Source organism: Athene cunicularia (assembly GCF_003259725.1).
Source record: "Athene cunicularia isolate RWA chromosome 14 unlocalized genomic scaffold, athCun1 chr14_part1, whole genome shotgun sequence".
Taxonomy (NCBI): Eukaryota; Metazoa; Chordata; class Aves; order Strigiformes; family Strigidae; genus Athene; species Athene cunicularia.
In genome coordinates this window covers 456,012-474,059 of record NW_020799118.1, presented here as the reverse complement: position 1 = coordinate 474,059, position 18,048 = coordinate 456,012, and the positions used below count along the sequence as shown (strand labels likewise).

The 18,048-nt window shown below is 38.1% G+C and overlaps 1 protein-coding gene across 16 annotated transcripts in view; it reads right to left on the bottom strand.

Annotated features, from left to right (window-relative positions):
- RBFOX1 (RNA binding fox-1 homolog 1) overlaps positions 1-16,939 on the bottom strand; it is a 1,263,570-nt gene extending 1,246,631 nt beyond the window's left edge. For 3 of the 16 annotated variants that reach the window (XM_026858912.1, XM_026858917.1, XM_026858923.1), the window contains exon 1: positions 16,684-16,934. In XM_026858912.1, the coding sequence (XP_026714713.1) occupies positions 16,684-16,911 (228 nt within the window). In that variant the 5' untranslated portion in view covers positions 16,912-16,934. Of the gene's footprint in view, positions 1-16,683 lie in introns of all 16 variants that reach the window. The other 13 variants (XM_026858915.1, XM_026858924.1, XM_026858911.1 and 10 more) reach the window with 9 other exon arrangements.
- Positions 16,940-18,048: the final 1,109 nt, after the last annotated feature.

Sequence of the window (18,048 nt, the reverse complement as noted above, 5' to 3'; positions counted from 1 at the left end):
GCCGAAAATGTTCCTCAAGTTCCCGAAATTATTATGGAAGACTACTGAAAGAAACTCAACGACCCACGCCGCCAGCAGCTGAGCATCCTGCATTTTGCTGAAAGAGGAGGTGAGACTACAGTGCTATGAGCTCATCTGCCTGGCAAAGCCAGAACTCAAAAGGTTATTAATGAGGATGATGCAGAAAGTCATTTCTCACAGTAAAGCTTGATCTGGCAATCCATTTCAAACTTCCATTGATTTAAAACGTATTTTCTTTCAAGAAAGTATCAATGCTTCTAAATTTCAAGCTTATAAATCAAGACTCTCATTAACATTTTGGTTTATTCTTGAAATTCTGTACTGCTGAAGTGATGGAATTATTTCAGAAACTCAGCCTTACCAAAAATTCAGTTTTTAATTTACATCCTTGTGTAGCAGCTTACGTTCTTGTTTGCAGTCTTACAGATAAATCTGTCACTAAAATATCAACCAAACCGCTTAAAATGTAGAAGGTAACAGAAAAAACGAATCTAGAATTACTACTTTTAAAATATCATGATTGAAAGCAGGTTCATGAATTTGAAAAAGAGAGCTTTACTTACAATTTAGTACTCAGAGTTGGCGATTCAAGAATAGCTTTATGATTAATCCTACATATTTATTAGAAGATTTAGAGAGTTTTCCATAATATACACACACACACAATTTTTTCATACTAATTGTATAACTTCTTGCATTTCTTAATGTCAAGCTGTTGGCATTTTTTATAATGCTTAAGGTGACATTTGGCAGTTCAGTCCCCACAGATACAACTGTCCTTATTCCTACAGAAACTCTTTTTTTTTCCCCACAAAATGTGCAGCCCAAAGACCATGATAAAAGATAGGAGTAACAGCTTCAGGATTATTTCATTTCTTTATTCTTCAAAGCATGTAGTGCTCGATACTTTCCTTTCCACTGCAGCTTTTCAGCATTTACAGTGGAAAGGTAAAATGGCTATCTAGTATTTATGAAAACAAAGCAAAGTAGAAGAAAGCAAACTGACACTGACAATATAATAAAAGCAAGCTCTAAATTCAGCCTACTTAATCACTCAAGGAGCTGAATACACATGCATCTCGCAGATGAATAAGCCACTGAGGTAAGCAAGTCACTTCTCTCATCTGCAGCTTTTTCTTCCAGCTACCAAAGTCTCAGAGGTGAAAGCCAAAACCCTGGACAACTGTGCTGGCCACTGTAAACCACGTACACCCTGCTGAAGAGAGAGACAAAAGGGCAGGGGGAGTGCTGAAAAGAGGTAAGCAGGAAATAAGACCTAGTCATAGGGGACTCCTAAATACCAAGATTCTAAAAACAACTTCAGAAAGGACAGCCAGGCTGAAACATCGATTCGTCCCCTGATCGAAGGCAACGTGATAATGGCCTCAGCACTTCGTTTGGGTTTCAAAGTTCCTCGTGTTATTTTGGGACATGACCTATCTCTGGACATACACAGTAAGCCATCTTTCACCAGCTCGCACAGATCACTGTGTGCTGCTGTCAAGCCCTCAGGCTGGTACTCCCCAACAGCATCCAGAATCTAGTCTGAACAAAGCAATGAGACTTTCTGAGGTCCCTATATTAAAAAACAAAACAAAACAAAACAAAAAACACCAAAACAAACAAACCAGAAAAACAATAACCAAATTCCAATTCTAGACAACGACTTATTTGACACTAGCTTGATGAGAGGTGGGCCATTTAAAATAGTGTTTTAAGGACCATTCCACTCAGTCTCTGTGGCTTCTCAATTTCATCTTTCCCCCGTGTGTGTAATTCTGCAAAGATCTTTGCATAAAACTTGACTGGTTTTAAGTGTTCATCAACTCCTGCTGCTCTCTCTCCACCCAAGCACATAATACCAACTCCGAGGCTGCAATCAATTACACAGTAACTAATTGCAAATCAGAGCAAAAGATTGTGCCTCCAGGTGAGGAATGAGCAGCAGGAACAGATGAACTCTTCAAGATCCCAATTTCATGCAAATGCCCCGTACAATGATGAAAAAAAAAAAAAAAACACCACAAGAAAATAAACATCACAATTTGTTTAATGAGATGTTTGTGTCAGTTCTGCAGGATCATCAAGGCTCTTTTAATACAAGTGCACTTTTATTCTAGTCTTAGAAGGCTCAAAGTTTAAGTTTGGTGCATACATAAAAAACAGATTCTGTCTCAGGTCTTGAAAAATTGAGGAGAATCCCAACGTCACCTGTTTCACCATGTCCTTCAGTTTAAGTGAAATCACATGTCTAATTGGTGTTATACAGAAAGCTACCATCTCCCTTAGGCCTAAAGTAAAGGAAATTAGGTACTGTGTTTGCAAATCAAACTCTGCTGCTGTCATATTGAAAAAGTAATTTTGAAGGCTGGGGAGTCTGCCTGGCCTTTGGAGGGCTCCTGGCACTGAACGCAGACAAAGACTGTATTGAATATGACCCCAAGTCACCTTCAAGCCGTAGCTTAACATATAAGCCCTTCAGAAGAAACCAGGCTTTTATTATCAGCAATAATAAACACACTTCTCAAATTTACATGAGACATTTAATCAAAGAAACTCATGATGCTTTTCAAACTTTAATTAAGTTTTAGTTGAACCTCACGGAGGCATGCATGTTAAAGTGTTATTGTTGCCATTTATAAAATGAATAAACCTAAAATGAGACTTTTAACTACTTGCTTTATGCGATACAACTAATTCTTGGTAAATTGTGCTAAGAAAGCCACTTTGGGAATCAGGGGACCCTTGACTGAACTTATATAAGTACAGCTAAAAGCAAGAAAATGTTAACTTCCATCTAAGTTCTAAAGATGTAGGAGGAAAATTGCCATGCAAAGAGAGAAAACAAAACATCAGTCAGATACACAGCTGCATTATTTTTCTTGGTTTCTTATGGAAAAATGGATCTGAGAGCACTAGACACCAAAGCACGGGCTTCTGCCATCCATCTCCAGAACAGCAGGAAGCTTTAGATACCACAAAGGTCAAAGGTTAAACGCTGTGATGAGTACCAAATAATCTGAACATTGTCAAAGACAAACCAAAGCTGTTTAAACAGAACCTAACTTCCAGCTCCAGCGATACACACTCTTAAGAGGTTTCATCCTCTGTTACTGTGACTTTAGTGACTGATTTCTTTGGGTTTTGAAGGGAGCACAAACACTACCCTCAGACAGAAGAAGCCTCAAGAGCAATGAAGTACCTTGGGAGCTTCACAATTCCTTGCATTAGTTCCCTCTCTTCTTGACACCTGAGAGGAAAGAAGATTGTTTCCACTGTTTATTCCCTCACATTTTATGTGTATTTCCCCACCAACCAACTTAATCTCTTCAAGTGAGGGTCTTTACTTGACTAAAATACGATTTCCTTGCTAGGTGAAAGCAATGAAATTCCAAACTGCCTCCAAATCCCCTTTAAAGTCTGTAAATAATAAAACTTCTTCATAAGGAAGACTGTTCAGATGATTTTTATATGACTTGTTATTACATATGAAACTTGAAGGTTTTGACACTTGAAGCTGTTGGACACTTTCTTGACACTTGAAGCACTTCACGCCAGAAGCCTTTGGAATTACTTGGCTAAAAGGTACTATATAGTAAGTGCATGTTTAGCTGATGTTTTGATTGCTTGTTTTTATGAGGAGAATGGTCTAGACACTGACTTCTGATAATTCCAATGTCATCTGAGACAGCTGCTATTACTACATAGCAAACTTCACTGACTTAAGAGTCACAGTAAAGGTTACCAAAATATCCATTTCTTTGAAAGTTTTCCTGCTCCTATTGCTGACTAAATGAACACTGTGCTAACAACCTTATCCTGCAACAGACTTATGATAAATGGTCTTTCTACCATCTGCCAGCAGGAACCACGTTCTACAGCCCCAGAAGTGTCCACTCTCCTGCTCCCAGTGGAAGAGCACACAGAATCAGTTTCAAAAGTTCAAACCAGAGAGGAGTGGAAAGAAGAGATTAGTGTATTGTCAAAGTCCTTTAGACAACATGCACTTCTTGAGATGACAGGAAACAGATCTTACCTCTTGAAAATCATCATTTTTTTCAGAAAACAATTCCTTAGCCCAAGGAGTAGGGTCAGTAATTTAAAAAGCTGAAAGCTTTTTTTTTAGACCACACATGCACATTCCATTTCCAGGATTCCTTAAGTCACCACACCAAAATTACACATCAACGAAGTAGGACTTTTGGACTTTGGGTTTCCAAAAAAAAAAAAAAAAGTTCCTGGTAACTACAAAAAACAATGCAAGACTAACGTAGCAACAAGGATGTACACACCCTTGCACAATCTCATAACACATACGTACCTAACTCAGTTCTGCTGCCTCTGTGACCTAGTATAGCGTTCCAATCTCAATACTAATTTAGTAACCTGTAACAGCTATTTCTTCAGATCCTCCAGATGAAAGGCTGAGGATTAGCTTGTGAAAAAAAAAAACCTTCCTTTAGCAAACAGATTTAACATGTTTAGTAATTATGCAGCTGGTATAAAAAGAAAAAAATCTACTGTCGTGATTTAAATAAATGCTCATTTTACAAAAAGAAGCCTTAAGAAAGTAAAGAAATAATAGGATGCTATTATTTGCATATATGAAATTCCAGTGAAAACTGCCAAGTGCTGAGAAAACAGCAATTGGTATGAAATACCGTCAATTGCTGTATTTTTTTTTTTTCTTTACTAGGTGGTTTGAGCAAAGATATCGCTCTGTGGCATTAATGATTTTTCTCCCTAGTGAAAAAAATGCAAACAAAACCATGCATCTGACATCTCAGCATTGCCAGGCATCCTACTTCCCGAACCTTGTGCAATAGCTGTTCCACAAAATGAACTTCCCAGTGCATGTGAACTTTGAATATTAAGGTATAGCTCAGTTTCAGCAGAGGCAATCCAGTATGGTGCACGACCACCCCTAAGAGAACAGGATTATGGCACAGAACACTGAGTTGCCAGGCCTTGCAGCCAGACTGCCACTGTGCTTCGTCCTCCTAGAAGAGAGCAGTAGTCAGACTTGTACATACAGCTCCCAAGCGAACTCAACTCTTCTGTTTGCTGAAGGTCCCTCACTGCTTTCCCTTTGCCTTGTTCAGAGCATCCAGGGATGATTCCAACCACCTCTGAGGCAAGATTTCGTTTATCTTGGATTTAGACAGCAGTTAATTACCTTCAGTAAACAAGTCACTTGGGTTTTTCTGTGAAATACGTAATAAGCTGATCGCCTCCCAGCAGCACCCCACAACCCTGCTATAGCGACCAAGAAGTTGGCCCATAATTTATTTCAGCCACACAGTTGTTGTTTTTTCTGTGGTTTTTTTTTTTTGCTTTTGTTAAAAGCTTCCCTGCTAAGAACAATCCACACTGCGCACATCCACAAGGAAACAGCTTTACCTTACACACCTTTTTTTACCTTACACACAGGTCATAGGCATTATGTCTTAAAACACCAAAGAGTAGTTTGTGTCACAAATATATTCGGCCTTTTGTGCAAACTGGTCCATCAACTAGGAAGATTAAGGGGTTTGGAAAGTAATCTTTGGGGCAAAATCCATCTGTCAACAGAGAACAAGAAGATATGAATTCAGTTTAGACTTCTTGGTTGTATTATATAATGAAGTATTTTTGGAAAAAAAATTTGGGGAAAAAAAAAATCACCATTCAGCATATTGTAAGGGTAGGAAGTGGCTGTCATGCTGCACTCATCTAGGGCAATTAGGGAAATTAGAATCCAGCTCAGGACTCTGTAACAGAATGACTACTGACAACTTATGGAAAAAAACCATGGTCCAACTTGAAGTGATTTTTGATTGAAGTTTTGGAGTTTCATTTATAAAAATAATTATTTATAATATACATCAACCACTCTGGAGTACTAACATCTATATCCAGATTAGTTTAACTGCGTAGCTACACAGCACACTTTAAAATGAATTAAAAATGATCACATAGGAAAAAAAACGTAGAGTCATTCCAATTAAGACATATCTACAATTACATCCCACAAGGATCTGTTATTCCATTAATATTATTCAGCGATTTCTTCAATAAATTGAGGAAAGTGAGTAGGTATAAGTCAAGTCGCTGGTAATTTTCAGACAGCTTAAACCAAATCAAGTAGCACTGCTAAACTCCGGGCTTGTCTGACAAATTCACTTGTGCATGGGCAAACACAGAATCATTCACGACAAAAGCAGGATGAGGGTATAGTTCTGCTCAGCAGCAACACACCAACAAGTTCACTGTCTCATTCACTGTTGTTGGTAAATGAACCAGAAATCCAAGGCAGAGCAGTACCTAAACCACTGAAATATTAACAAGGGAACATCCAGCAGAAGCAGCTTTCTTCCAAAATGTTGAACCTGCAAAGAGCCAGAGAGGATTTCAGACGGGGAACACAGACCCTGAAGATGGAAAACCAAGTGCATGGATATAGTTACTTAGTGTATCCAAGAGAAGGCGATGACTTTATTCCCATCATGGGAGTCAATAATATCTGGTCCAACAAGTCCACACAGGCTGGGATGTGCAGTTGGGCAAACTGAACAACACGCAAGTGTGTGTGTGTGTGTGTGTGTGTATTTCTATTTTTTTTCCAGTGAGAATAATTAGCTACTGCAAGAAATTTACCTGGGGATTTGATGAATTGTCCATGACAAAGCCTTTAATCAACAATGGTTGATTTTTTAAAAGTTCCGTGTTCTAGCTCAAACAGAAGTTACAGAGTTAGCACTAACTTTTAACAGAAACCAGGGTCTAACAGTCAATTCTAGCCTTGAAATCTAAGGAAGGACATGTACTTACATCTGCTTAGAGACAGTAAGAGAGAATATTGTCACATAACCAAAAGCTATTGTGCCTGCGAGATGTGGAAACCAACCTATAGTGAGAGGAAGAAGTTTTGTTCTACTGCTTTTCCAAGAATCAGTCTTTTTTTCTAATCTAATGCAACAGTTTTCTACAATGTCATTATTTATTTTAAATTAAGTAAAAAGTGATTCATTGCTCATGAAACATCCTTTATATTTTATATAGACTCAGAATGCTAACTCATGGTTTCTAAACATAACAGTCAATGATTTTTCTCTCTGCAGACGGTGAAAAAATTATGGGTTTTAGTTGAAATATATATTTTAAGTAAAGAAATAAACCCCTCGACATCTCAGAATAGAGGTTACTTCACCAGTGAATTATTGATGCTCAGTTTATGTTTAGTTATGGCCCAACTCAAGGAAGTAACACAATCTCAGCGTGGTGACAGTTGGGAATTTTACATACTAAATCCATTTATATTTTTGGTGGTTAGCCTTCAGTTTTTGGAATATAACACTCGCTGAAAATACTAAGTTTTGAATACACAGTACATCTCAACTAATAAAACAAACATTTGCAATATGACATAAATTTATTCACATTGTATCATTTCAATGAAAAAAAAAAAAAACTTTTAAAAGAATATATATAATTAAATGAAAAGGTTTCCAAAGCCTGTACAGTAGAAGTGGAACTGGGATGTACACGTCAATGAGACTGACAGGTGCAAGATAAGGCTATGCAGCCTGTCTCACTGTCTCCCTCCTACCCTTGTTCCAGTGTACCTCAGTCAGGACTCATTTCTCCCCCATCGTTCTACGTCGGTAGCAGCACAAAGCCCACTGGTGTACAGGTGCAGCCGTTCTTCCTATAAGTATATTCTTTACTCCTCTCCGGCACACTTTTGTGTCCTGATCAACCACAATAACACAGTTATCACACCTGACCAGAAACTTCCAAACACCTCTCGTTCTTGCTGGGACTCTAAACAAGGATGGCCTATCACTACCAGGCACAGAGTAGTGACTTTGGATACTGAAATATGGGAAGTAGCACAATGAACATAAAATAATTGTTTTGACCCCCACAAAGTGTGCAATTAGTGCCCACTGAATAGATGGCAGAAGAAAACAACTCTGATCTCCTATGCTATAGATTAATTCCAATTAATTGGATGAAATTCAGTCCTCGCTGTTTGAGCAAGTTTCACTCTACCACAAGTTCACTTAAGGCTATGCATATTTCTTTGACATTTGCACTAGTAAGGCTAAGCCCCAGTTAAAAGAAAAAAGATGTTCGATAGAAAGCACTAAATCAGATTCAGGTATCAACAAGAATATCAGTAAGAAAGATGCAACCAGCATTTAAAAAACACAGATCATTACCATGGTAGTATTTGACAATACATCACATTTTTGACCTTTAGATCTTGCAGAAATGGTCCGTGCTATTTAGCCTTCTAACATCTGCAGTCACTCTGACTTACAGCAAATGCAGAAATAAGAATTTTAAATACCTATGAGCTTAGACGTTATTTGAAATTCTTATCTTAAAGAAACCCTGCAAATACCATCTTACTAAAATCTCTAATCATTAAGTTCAGAACAAGGAGCCTGAATAGATAACACTGCTTCTCTAAAACAGGGATTCACCAGGCTGTTGATGGGCATTAACAATAACTTTGTGAAAACTGTAACATTTTTCATCATCTCCTTACTATCAAAGGTACCGATACCATCAAAATAATTAGAGGAGCTGAGGAAATACAGAGCCCTTTAAGTGTGTGCCATTAATGACGGAGCCTATGCTGTCTTTGCTCAACTATTCAAGGTCATTATGCCCTTGGAAAAAATACAGAGCCCTTTAAGTTTATGATAATGCTGGTTGATTCTATGGTGGTCCTGATGAACTATTAAACGTTGTTATAACCCTGCACAACTCTTGCTAGCCTTCAGGCAGTAACGCTGAGCAAGTAGCACACCACAGATACTCAACTTTGCTCTCTTTTAGCAGTCTTTACTTTCTTGTAGCAATGAAGAATAACTGAAGGTTTCAGACATTCTCTCTGAGTCACAGCTTGGCTGTCACTGCTCTTACCAGCTGAGGCCTGGAACCGGAGCAGCTAGAGCATTTCAGATAACGACCTGCTACACAGCCCTGAAGAAGTATGTGCTTCTCTTTCCCTTCACCTTTTGACTGGCCTGTACAGTTACCAACTAGTTAAAGAACAGTTGGGGGTTTTTTTATGAAGTGAAGGACCAGAGGTATGCTATTTCCTATGGATCCTAAACAATCTGTAATACACAGCAACATCTGAAGCACGATGATCCACAACATATTTCCTTGCAAGTACCTGATACAGCAGAAAGGAAACATTAGCATTCTGTACCATTATCATCAGATAAAACTCCACATAATGGCTAGCGTAATACGGCTCAAATGCATTATATTGTAAGCATGAAGTAAGAAAAGAGCAGGTTAAAAAAAAAAAAAAAAAGGTAGATTTAAGAATGATTGTGCTTAGGAAATCTTTTTCACTTTAAACAAGTTTTGCTTTTAGGACTAGAATGAAAGTATCCTTTCCAAGGACTGTGGCTACCAACAATGTCCTCTCCTGCCACTTCTCATTGATTTCTGAATCTTAGATGGACCTTTATTAATTAAATCTCAGTAAAACTAATTGACAGTTACTTCATTATCTACCACTTACAGTCAATGACATTAGGTTAAGTTACTCAGCCGCTGTATTTTCCTACACCAAGCTATTAGAAGATTCCTGTTAGTGACCAGCTTGTTTCACAACCATTGAAAAAGTTAAGGCCCCTTTAATAATAACTAAAATGCCAAAAGGAAAGAGTTCAGGACAGAAGACAACTATCCAAAGTTAATCCTTCCATAATCTTAATTTAAAGGGTAAGTTCTTTTCTAGTGTAGACAAGACGATGTATAACTCCTTGGGTTGTTCAAGAACAGCACAGTGGACAAAGCATTAGAAGACATTAAGTGGATTCTCTAGGGAGAAATTACACGGGTGGCAGTGCATCACATACTGCAGTCTGATTTAATGCAACAAAACAGGCAACTCTTTAGTAATAATGCACTCAGAAATGAGGCTGAACATTGAGTACTCCACAGGAAAGGGAAAGCTGCTGAAGCACCAGCCTGCTTCCATCTTCAGTTTTTGCGTAGCTTTTATGGCATATTCCCCATTGCTTCAATCCAGGCCAATGACTGCAAACATTCAAAAAAAACCAGAACACCCAGAAAGTAAAGAATTTTCTTAAATTCTAAATCATAAAGACTTGAAATAAAAACATTTTTTCATGATGACTGGGGGATTATTCAATGCACACTAACCTATACTCACTTACAGAGAAGAAATACAGTAGAAAGTAGAGCAATGAATAAATATCTTAATTTCGTATCTCCACTAATTCAACTCTGTAGACCAGAAACGTCTTGTTTTGTACTTCAGAAGATTTTAATGCATTTTGGTTGTAATGTCAATGAAAAGTAATATTCCAGTTACTCTACAAAAAATGTAGTATTAGGTAATTGATTATTCAAATTGCGACAGAAATACTCCGTGAATGTTCCTTATCAGTGAAATTAAACTTCTAATGGGTAAATACAAAGGGCTTGTTGCAATCGTGTGTTAAAAATAGGAAGTGATTCACTGAATATACTGAAACTTCCTCCATGTCAAAGCAATCAGGCAGTCCATAAGAAGTCTTTAGTGTTGTACACTTACCCCCTGCCATCTAGTGATCTGTCCTAATAACTACAGGAAAAAATGTTAAAATGAGGTCATCCATGAGGGTCTATTCCTGCTGCCTTTAGTTGTCTTAATGAATTCCTTACTGCAGTTATTCCTGCTCAAGGCACAGTGCTACTATTGCCCGACACGGGCAGTAACCAGCAGGAGGTTAGCAGGAGGATAGACCAGTTTCAGGGAGAACATTTTCCATTGACTTGCTCTTGGACATGGAATCAAGTCCAAACTAATTTTTGAAGATCATTTATCCACACCTTTCCACAAAAGGCTCCCTTACTGGCATTTAGCAAATATTCCTGTGAATATAAGCTACTCCAGTAGCTTATATCAATACCATCACTCAAGTCTTCTAAAGAATTATTTATCTCCTTTCTTTCCATTTCTAAAGACAAATAATTATGCCTCTGTCCTGGATCGTAGAATTTGATTGTGTTCTGAATCAAAACAACAAAAACATTAATTCCAGCATACATCGCGGTGTGCCTGACAAGGCAATAGACTAAATCCTTAAGTTACCCTCTAGATGAGGTAACCAAACCCAAAAATAGGCAATAGAGTAATGGCAGGGGTAGACTGTTTTACACAACATGTTCCAAATGTTCAAACTGTTTCAAATCTATGGCATCCTCTTAGAGGTGGTCCATTCCCTTCCATAACTTTTGAGGACAAAAGGATCTCAACAGATGTAAACAATATTGTAAAGAGGAGGGAAAAAACCCTAAACTGCAGCCTTGACAGCAGATTGCTTCAATCTGCTTAGGACCCTAAGTGTCAAAAATCAGCACCTCAACTTGGACTCTCGATCCTGTATGGACCCACTACCCCAGATTGTCCCTCGCTAAACATGATTCCCCTTCAGAGTAATATTCATAAATACTATCAAGAACACAGAGACCTGCACACACAAACAAGTTTTCTTAAACAGACCCTAAGGAGGAAACAAACTTTCTAAAACAAAAAAAAAAATCTATGAGAAACAGCATTAACACAGTGTAAAGTTGTGTGGCAATGAATAGAAAAAAGCCTGTCAGACTTCAGATCCACTTCTTAGACTTGGTTCTATGAATGTATTTCATGACAACGACTTGACTTATTGGGTCAAAAACTACTTTTTCTATAACCTGAGCTAAACATAAAATAAATGCACATTGCATTTGTCTAGATTCACACTATTCTCACATTGAATGCCTCCTTATGTCTTTGCTGTTTACCTCAAACACTTGAATGACAGCAGCTCATGCTGCTAAAGGCACATACTAAAGTTTCTGTAGTGAACCCAGGTGTTCAGTTCGTATATTCTCACCTGGTCTTTACAGAGCTTTTAATTTGATATTGTGAATCCAGACCTGTCACTCACATGAGGGACTTTTACCTAGAACCAGGCCTTTTCAGTTCCAAGCTCATATCTTAATTCCTAGAAAATCCTTCCTCTCCTCCTGAGAAATAACCTTTTCAATGATCAGCTTTCCAAGACACGTTCTTCTACAGTTTGGGAATACTTGGTAAACCAGCAAAGAGCTGAAGCAAAGTGCTTCTACCAAATGGGCCCAGTACAAGTTTAACATGAAGCAGCAGTCAGATGTTAGGGAACGATGAAAAAGGGAAGACTTCTCTTACCCTTAACCATGGCCTGGCCAGACCAGGCACCAGGATCTAGGTACCACGTGACAGTGTCACTGCAGAACAGAAGGAAAGGTCACTCCAGTCCCTGTGGATTTTCATTCCAAATGTCTCAAGCAGGCAGTGATGAACGAGGGAAAAGCATGCTAAAAGTTTAATCCAACATGAAAGGTAGTGTTCCTGTATTTCAACTGACCCAAAATTCCCAGCAGATAAATACCTGCTTTCAAAGATTAAGTATTTTCACAGAGTGGATCTCCCAGCACTTTTCAAAGAAGTAATGACAGGGTTCAGTTTGTTCCATGTGCAGAGATGAGGACATTACATAGCACGCCACATCTTCCCATCTAAACTGTGTTTAAAATATCTATTAACATCTGAGATTTAGAAGGCTGGATTTGTCACATGCTACAAGTTTAGTGTAGTCAGTTTGTCTGAGCTGATCAGCAATAGCAGTTTTTTTCTCCTACAAAAGCGGTAAAGAACAAATTTTCATATACTTTTTCTCAGATTTTCTTCTGCAACATGACAGTCCCAAAATTGTAATAAAGACATTGCTTTTGATGTTAACAAAAAGTTGCAATTTTTCTTCACTGTACTTCTACACTTTTCTCTTTTCCAAATTTTCACAAAGGCAATTTTTGTAAAAATCTGAAACAGCGCTTTAATTCCAAAAGGCATTAAGTCTTTCTGAAAGTTGTTTGAAGGGATCAAAGTTCAAGCTCTCTCCTACACATTCCTGCACAGGTGACATTACAGATGAAAACACAGTTAAGACTGCTGGATGCTATATGAACACTAGAGAAGTCAAATCAAACCCAGGCATTTGGTCCTGTTCTACAAATTTTGCACAGATGTTTAGGGGAAAAAAAGACAAAAGAGTGGTTTGTAACACAGCAGGCATTATGAATACAGAAATATCTCTGTACCAAAATCCAAACAACCTTGATCAGGCCACATGGACTACCGGTTGATTAAAGAGACCAAACAATAGTGTATCCTTTAAGCACAAGGACACATGGATTACAAGGGTACACGCTCTTAATCCCTCTTAAATTGTGATCACAACTCATGGATATAACTCATAACTCATACAGTCAGGGGATGTCTAGCAGTCTAGAAAAAAAAAAAAAAAAACATTACTCGCATCCTTACTTCTTCACATGCTTTCCATTTCAGTAAATACTATTTAAAACTGAATTAATAATTTCCAGTACATGCTGGAGCATGGGTAGGGTGACAATCAACCACAGGACATCATGTAGCTGACAGTTATGGTCACCCTCCAGGCATACAAGAAGTAAATTGAATTCTAGAGACCCTGGTTACTTTTACCCAAACTTTTGATGAAAAGGGGTGACTCACCAGCTCTTCCAAATGTTAATTCCCCACCATCTGTGCCAAATGATTTAAGCTGAACCTTACTACAAAGATTGCATTGGATTTTGTTTGAACCAGATACTTCATTCTGATGCTATGCCAAAAAGAAACATTCTAGAGGAAAAAAATGACATGGCCTTAGACTATGTGATTCACACATGCTGTGAGCAGTTTCCTCACTACAAATGAAAGTAATAAAAAGAGAAGGCAAGAAGCAAATTATTTTAATAGATGTCTAAATTAACAATTACAGTTTTATCCCAGGTTACTACATCAACTAGCTACTACTACTAAGTGAAAGAATCATTCCAGATACTGCTGCAAACTAGTTGTTGGCAAACGCAGCCCTTCGTTCCCACGGCAAACAGAACTGCTCTGTCCTGTGAAGTGTCCTTCTGCAACCAACTTCTGCACAGCAGCAGCTACTGTTATAAATACACAATGCCAAGTTAATGCCCAGAAGTATTATGCATCATTTCACAAGCATAAAATATAGATGGTGTTTGCATTCTCTCATAATAGAAGATTTCATAAGTGGAGTAATTAGTTAGAGCAGAAGACCTAGGTAGATTTCTTTCTTCTAAACCCAAGAATGGATGTTGAATCAGGCAAATAGCAGTGGAATAAATAAAGAAATAGCACATTTACTGTGCTGATTTTTTATCACTAGTCCAAAAATGAGTCAAAGCCTATAATTTTTTTTAATGGCCTTCTTTAAAATAGAAGACATAATGGACTATTAGGAAATGTTCTTCCAATGCAGGCATTGATTACCCATACCACCATACCTATTAAAATAAAGATTCTTCTAAGCAGAGAAATGAAGTCATTCCAGTGTTTCCTAAGGGCACACAGTCCATCTTTTCCAGCAGTTTGCTCTCTACAAGGTGACAGACACTTACAGTGATTGTTGAACTAGTTTTTATTGGGTTTAGAAAGGGTTTTACGTTAACAGAATTTCAAGTGTCACATAATTTATTTCTAATAATGTCTCCAACTCAGACACACTGTTTTAAATGGGAAGGGGAAAAAAAAGATTGGAACTTTATACAAAATGTAGTGCAACATCCCAAGCAAGAGTCCACTGAAGTGAGTGGTAAGAATAGCTTCACTGAGCTTTGATGAATTTTGAGTGAAACTCAGTTTAATTTAACAATTATTATAAGAACTATTACTTATACACTTTTATTCTTAAATAAAAACTATTTAAAAATAGGTTTTTGGGAGAGACAAACGGTGAAATAATTGCTCGTTATTATATTAATATTGTTAATATTTTTAGCAACCCCCTGATGAAAAGTCAGAATATAAGGTTGCAGCAGATATACACAAGTCCTCAAAAAGACAAAAAAAAAAAAAAAAAAAAAAAAAAAAGGCAGGTATCCATCACCACAGAACTCTCCTGTAGTAGTAGAAAATTAATAAGGGAGTAAACCAAGCCTCACAAATGAGGTAGAGCCCAGTGATTTAGGTACACATCTTTCTAGTATATTCTACATTCTAAAACTGATTCCTCAAAAGACAAAGTAAACTTACTCAATTAAGTCTTATTTTTCAGTAACTTTCTCATTAAATATTATAGTAAGATGTACGATCTAAAACCCCAACCCATAGTGGTATTCAGGTCTGGATATTTATCATGAAGTGGAATGGATTTAAAGCCTTTACTTTCAGGAAAAAAACACACAGACAAAACCAAGAGTTATGATCTGATCAATTAACCTGCTCATATATTGTATATCTTTGAGTGGGGGGAAAAAAAAAAACAAAATCTCTACCAGAACTGGTATCAGAACCGGAGTGCTACTTTCAGAGTTCAAAAGAGCATGCCTTCATATGCACTGGAAACCCAAAATGTAGACTTACACTGACGTGTGAGTATATGCACTTACATGGACTGGTAAAAGTGACTTTTGCTTGTATAAGCGGACACCCTAGACACATTTTAAATACTTCTGTGAGTCAGGAAAACTGTTGCGTTTAGAGATGACCTTCTGCCAGAATTAATCAAGTAAACCCCCTTTCATATTATTTGAAAACATAAATCCTACAGAAACTTGGAGCATCTACTTGACTCCTCATTTGAAAAGGCATATCTTAATCCAGGAAATCAATCCCAAGAGAGAAAAAAAAACTTGTAGATAAAATATGTACACTAACATTTCCAGCAGCTAAGTGAATTCTAGAAGCTATGCTCTCACTCGATGATGACTTGAACAGGACACATCTACACCCAAGACATGGTTTCCTCCCCTCCACTTCTGACTGAGGGAAGCAGGTAGTATGTATCCAGGAAAAGTACCTGGCCCAAACTGCAACATGAGAAGAAAAGCTTCAGCTGGCTGGGAATCCTTACGTTCGCCCTGTCTCCCACCCAGTTTTCTGCTATGCCTCAGAAACCTGGTGACAGGCACAGCAGCTGAGCTAAATAACCAGAGAGAAAACACTGACAAAGTTAACCTCACACAATGGTGATATTCATATAGACAACTGTTCAGCAGTTCTTTTTTTGCAAAATCTCAACAGATGACATTTGTTCTCTCACCAGATGAGATCTCTAACCACCAACTCTCCTCTTCCCCTGGAGGCTCTGCCCCTATCCCCAGCTGTAAAACATTATTCCACAACACAAATGCAGCTGAAAATCTGAATGGACAGAGTGATAAACCACCCCAAATGTCCGATTCAATGTACCAACTGTTACCCAATTTCTAAATAGATACAGGGAACCAAAAACAAGTTTTAGCAGTTAATATTCCTTCATATTCCTTCTCCACCTACCTACCCACCACCACCACCACCCCCCAAAAAAAAAAAAAATCACTTCTCAGACATAGACAGTTTCCAAGCAGCTAACGGTGAGAGCCAGTTTAAAATACACACTCCTGCACTAAAAAGCATGTAGCCAAGAAACTAAAGAGTAACATTCTTCTAATCTCAGTGAGTCGGGACATTTGATCTCATTCGTCCTACAGTACTTGATGCCCGATTACCAACTTCAGGTTAACAAATAATTTCAAAGGTAACCTCCCGGCCCTTCCCCCTGCCCAGCTCAGATCCTCACTTACACTTTTGCCTTCACCACCTCCTTCGGGCACGGGCTCTTCTCTGCCTAAACAAGGCATTATTTCTTCTGTTGCAGCTGCTCCTCTGTTCTTCCCAATGTTTCCTCCTTCACTGCCCAGCTTCAACCTCTTCCCCTCAGGTTGGGAATCATCCCCGTCCTCCCTTCTCATCTTGCCATCTCTGCCTCGCTGCTTCACCACGTCTTCTGGGCTGCCACAGGAATTTGACATTTTTACAGTGTTATGGACTTCTTTTAAAGACTGATGAAGCTGCCTTTTTGAAGGGGATTTGGCTTCCGAGAGCTCCGATGTGCTCTCGCTCCTCTTAAATTTTTAAGTGGTGTTTCGAAGCCTTTGCGGGAATGGCACATAGCACTTCTGTTTCTCTGCCGCCCTCTCCTGCTCACTGGGTAGCACTGTGCCCGAGGAGTTTCCAGAGCTTCTTTTGTCTCTTCTTTACACCTAATAAAAAGTAATAACCTTTGTATTATTGATTGTATGCACAGTTCTGCTGCTTACATTGCCAAAACTCTTGTACTTCTGTTCTACCTGATCCAGAGTAATTGCCTTTCCTAAAAGTACAAAATATTTGCTGCACCTTCTTTAAATCCAAATTTACCTCTGTCCCCAGGGGACACGGTGGGTTTTGGTTATATATTGTTATCGATGACAAGAAGGATTACTCATCCAAATGCAAAGATTGTTTTAATTCCAGACAGCGTCTTTCGAACCTATTTCATTGTAGCTTTTTTTATTTTAAAGGGTGTCCTTACTTTGTAAATTACTTTTGTATCTTCTAAATCCATATGCCACACTGTCACATAATTTTTGAACAATGTGTTCTGTCCTACGGTTGTAGGAATGAGATTAAAATTACATTAGGACAACCCAACATGACAGTTTGGATATCTCTTTTTTGCTCTCTCAGCCAGTTTATGAAAAACACCAACACATACAATCAAAGGATTGATGCAATATCTGGTCTTTAAAAAAAAAAAACAAAAACAAACAAAAAAAAACCCCTAACAGTAACCTAGTGTTTTCACATATAGACTACAATATGCTGCTTCACCCCACTCTTCCAATACAGAAATCAATGTGAAGTAGAGTTGGGGTATTTAAAAAAAAAAAAAAAAAAGTAATACGAGTTCTGTTTTCTCCTGCTTAAGTGCTTGTAGATTTAAGTGAGGTTCTTTATATCTTGCAGAGTGAAGCAAATCCCTAAGAAGCCCTGTGCAAATATCTAGATATGTTCCAGGCAGGGGCTTAAGGACTAAGCTTCAGAAGTGGTGACCAAACACTCAGTTGGGGATGAACGCATCTAACCAACTGTCCGGTATTTCCAGTGTTCAACAACGTATGTCTTCC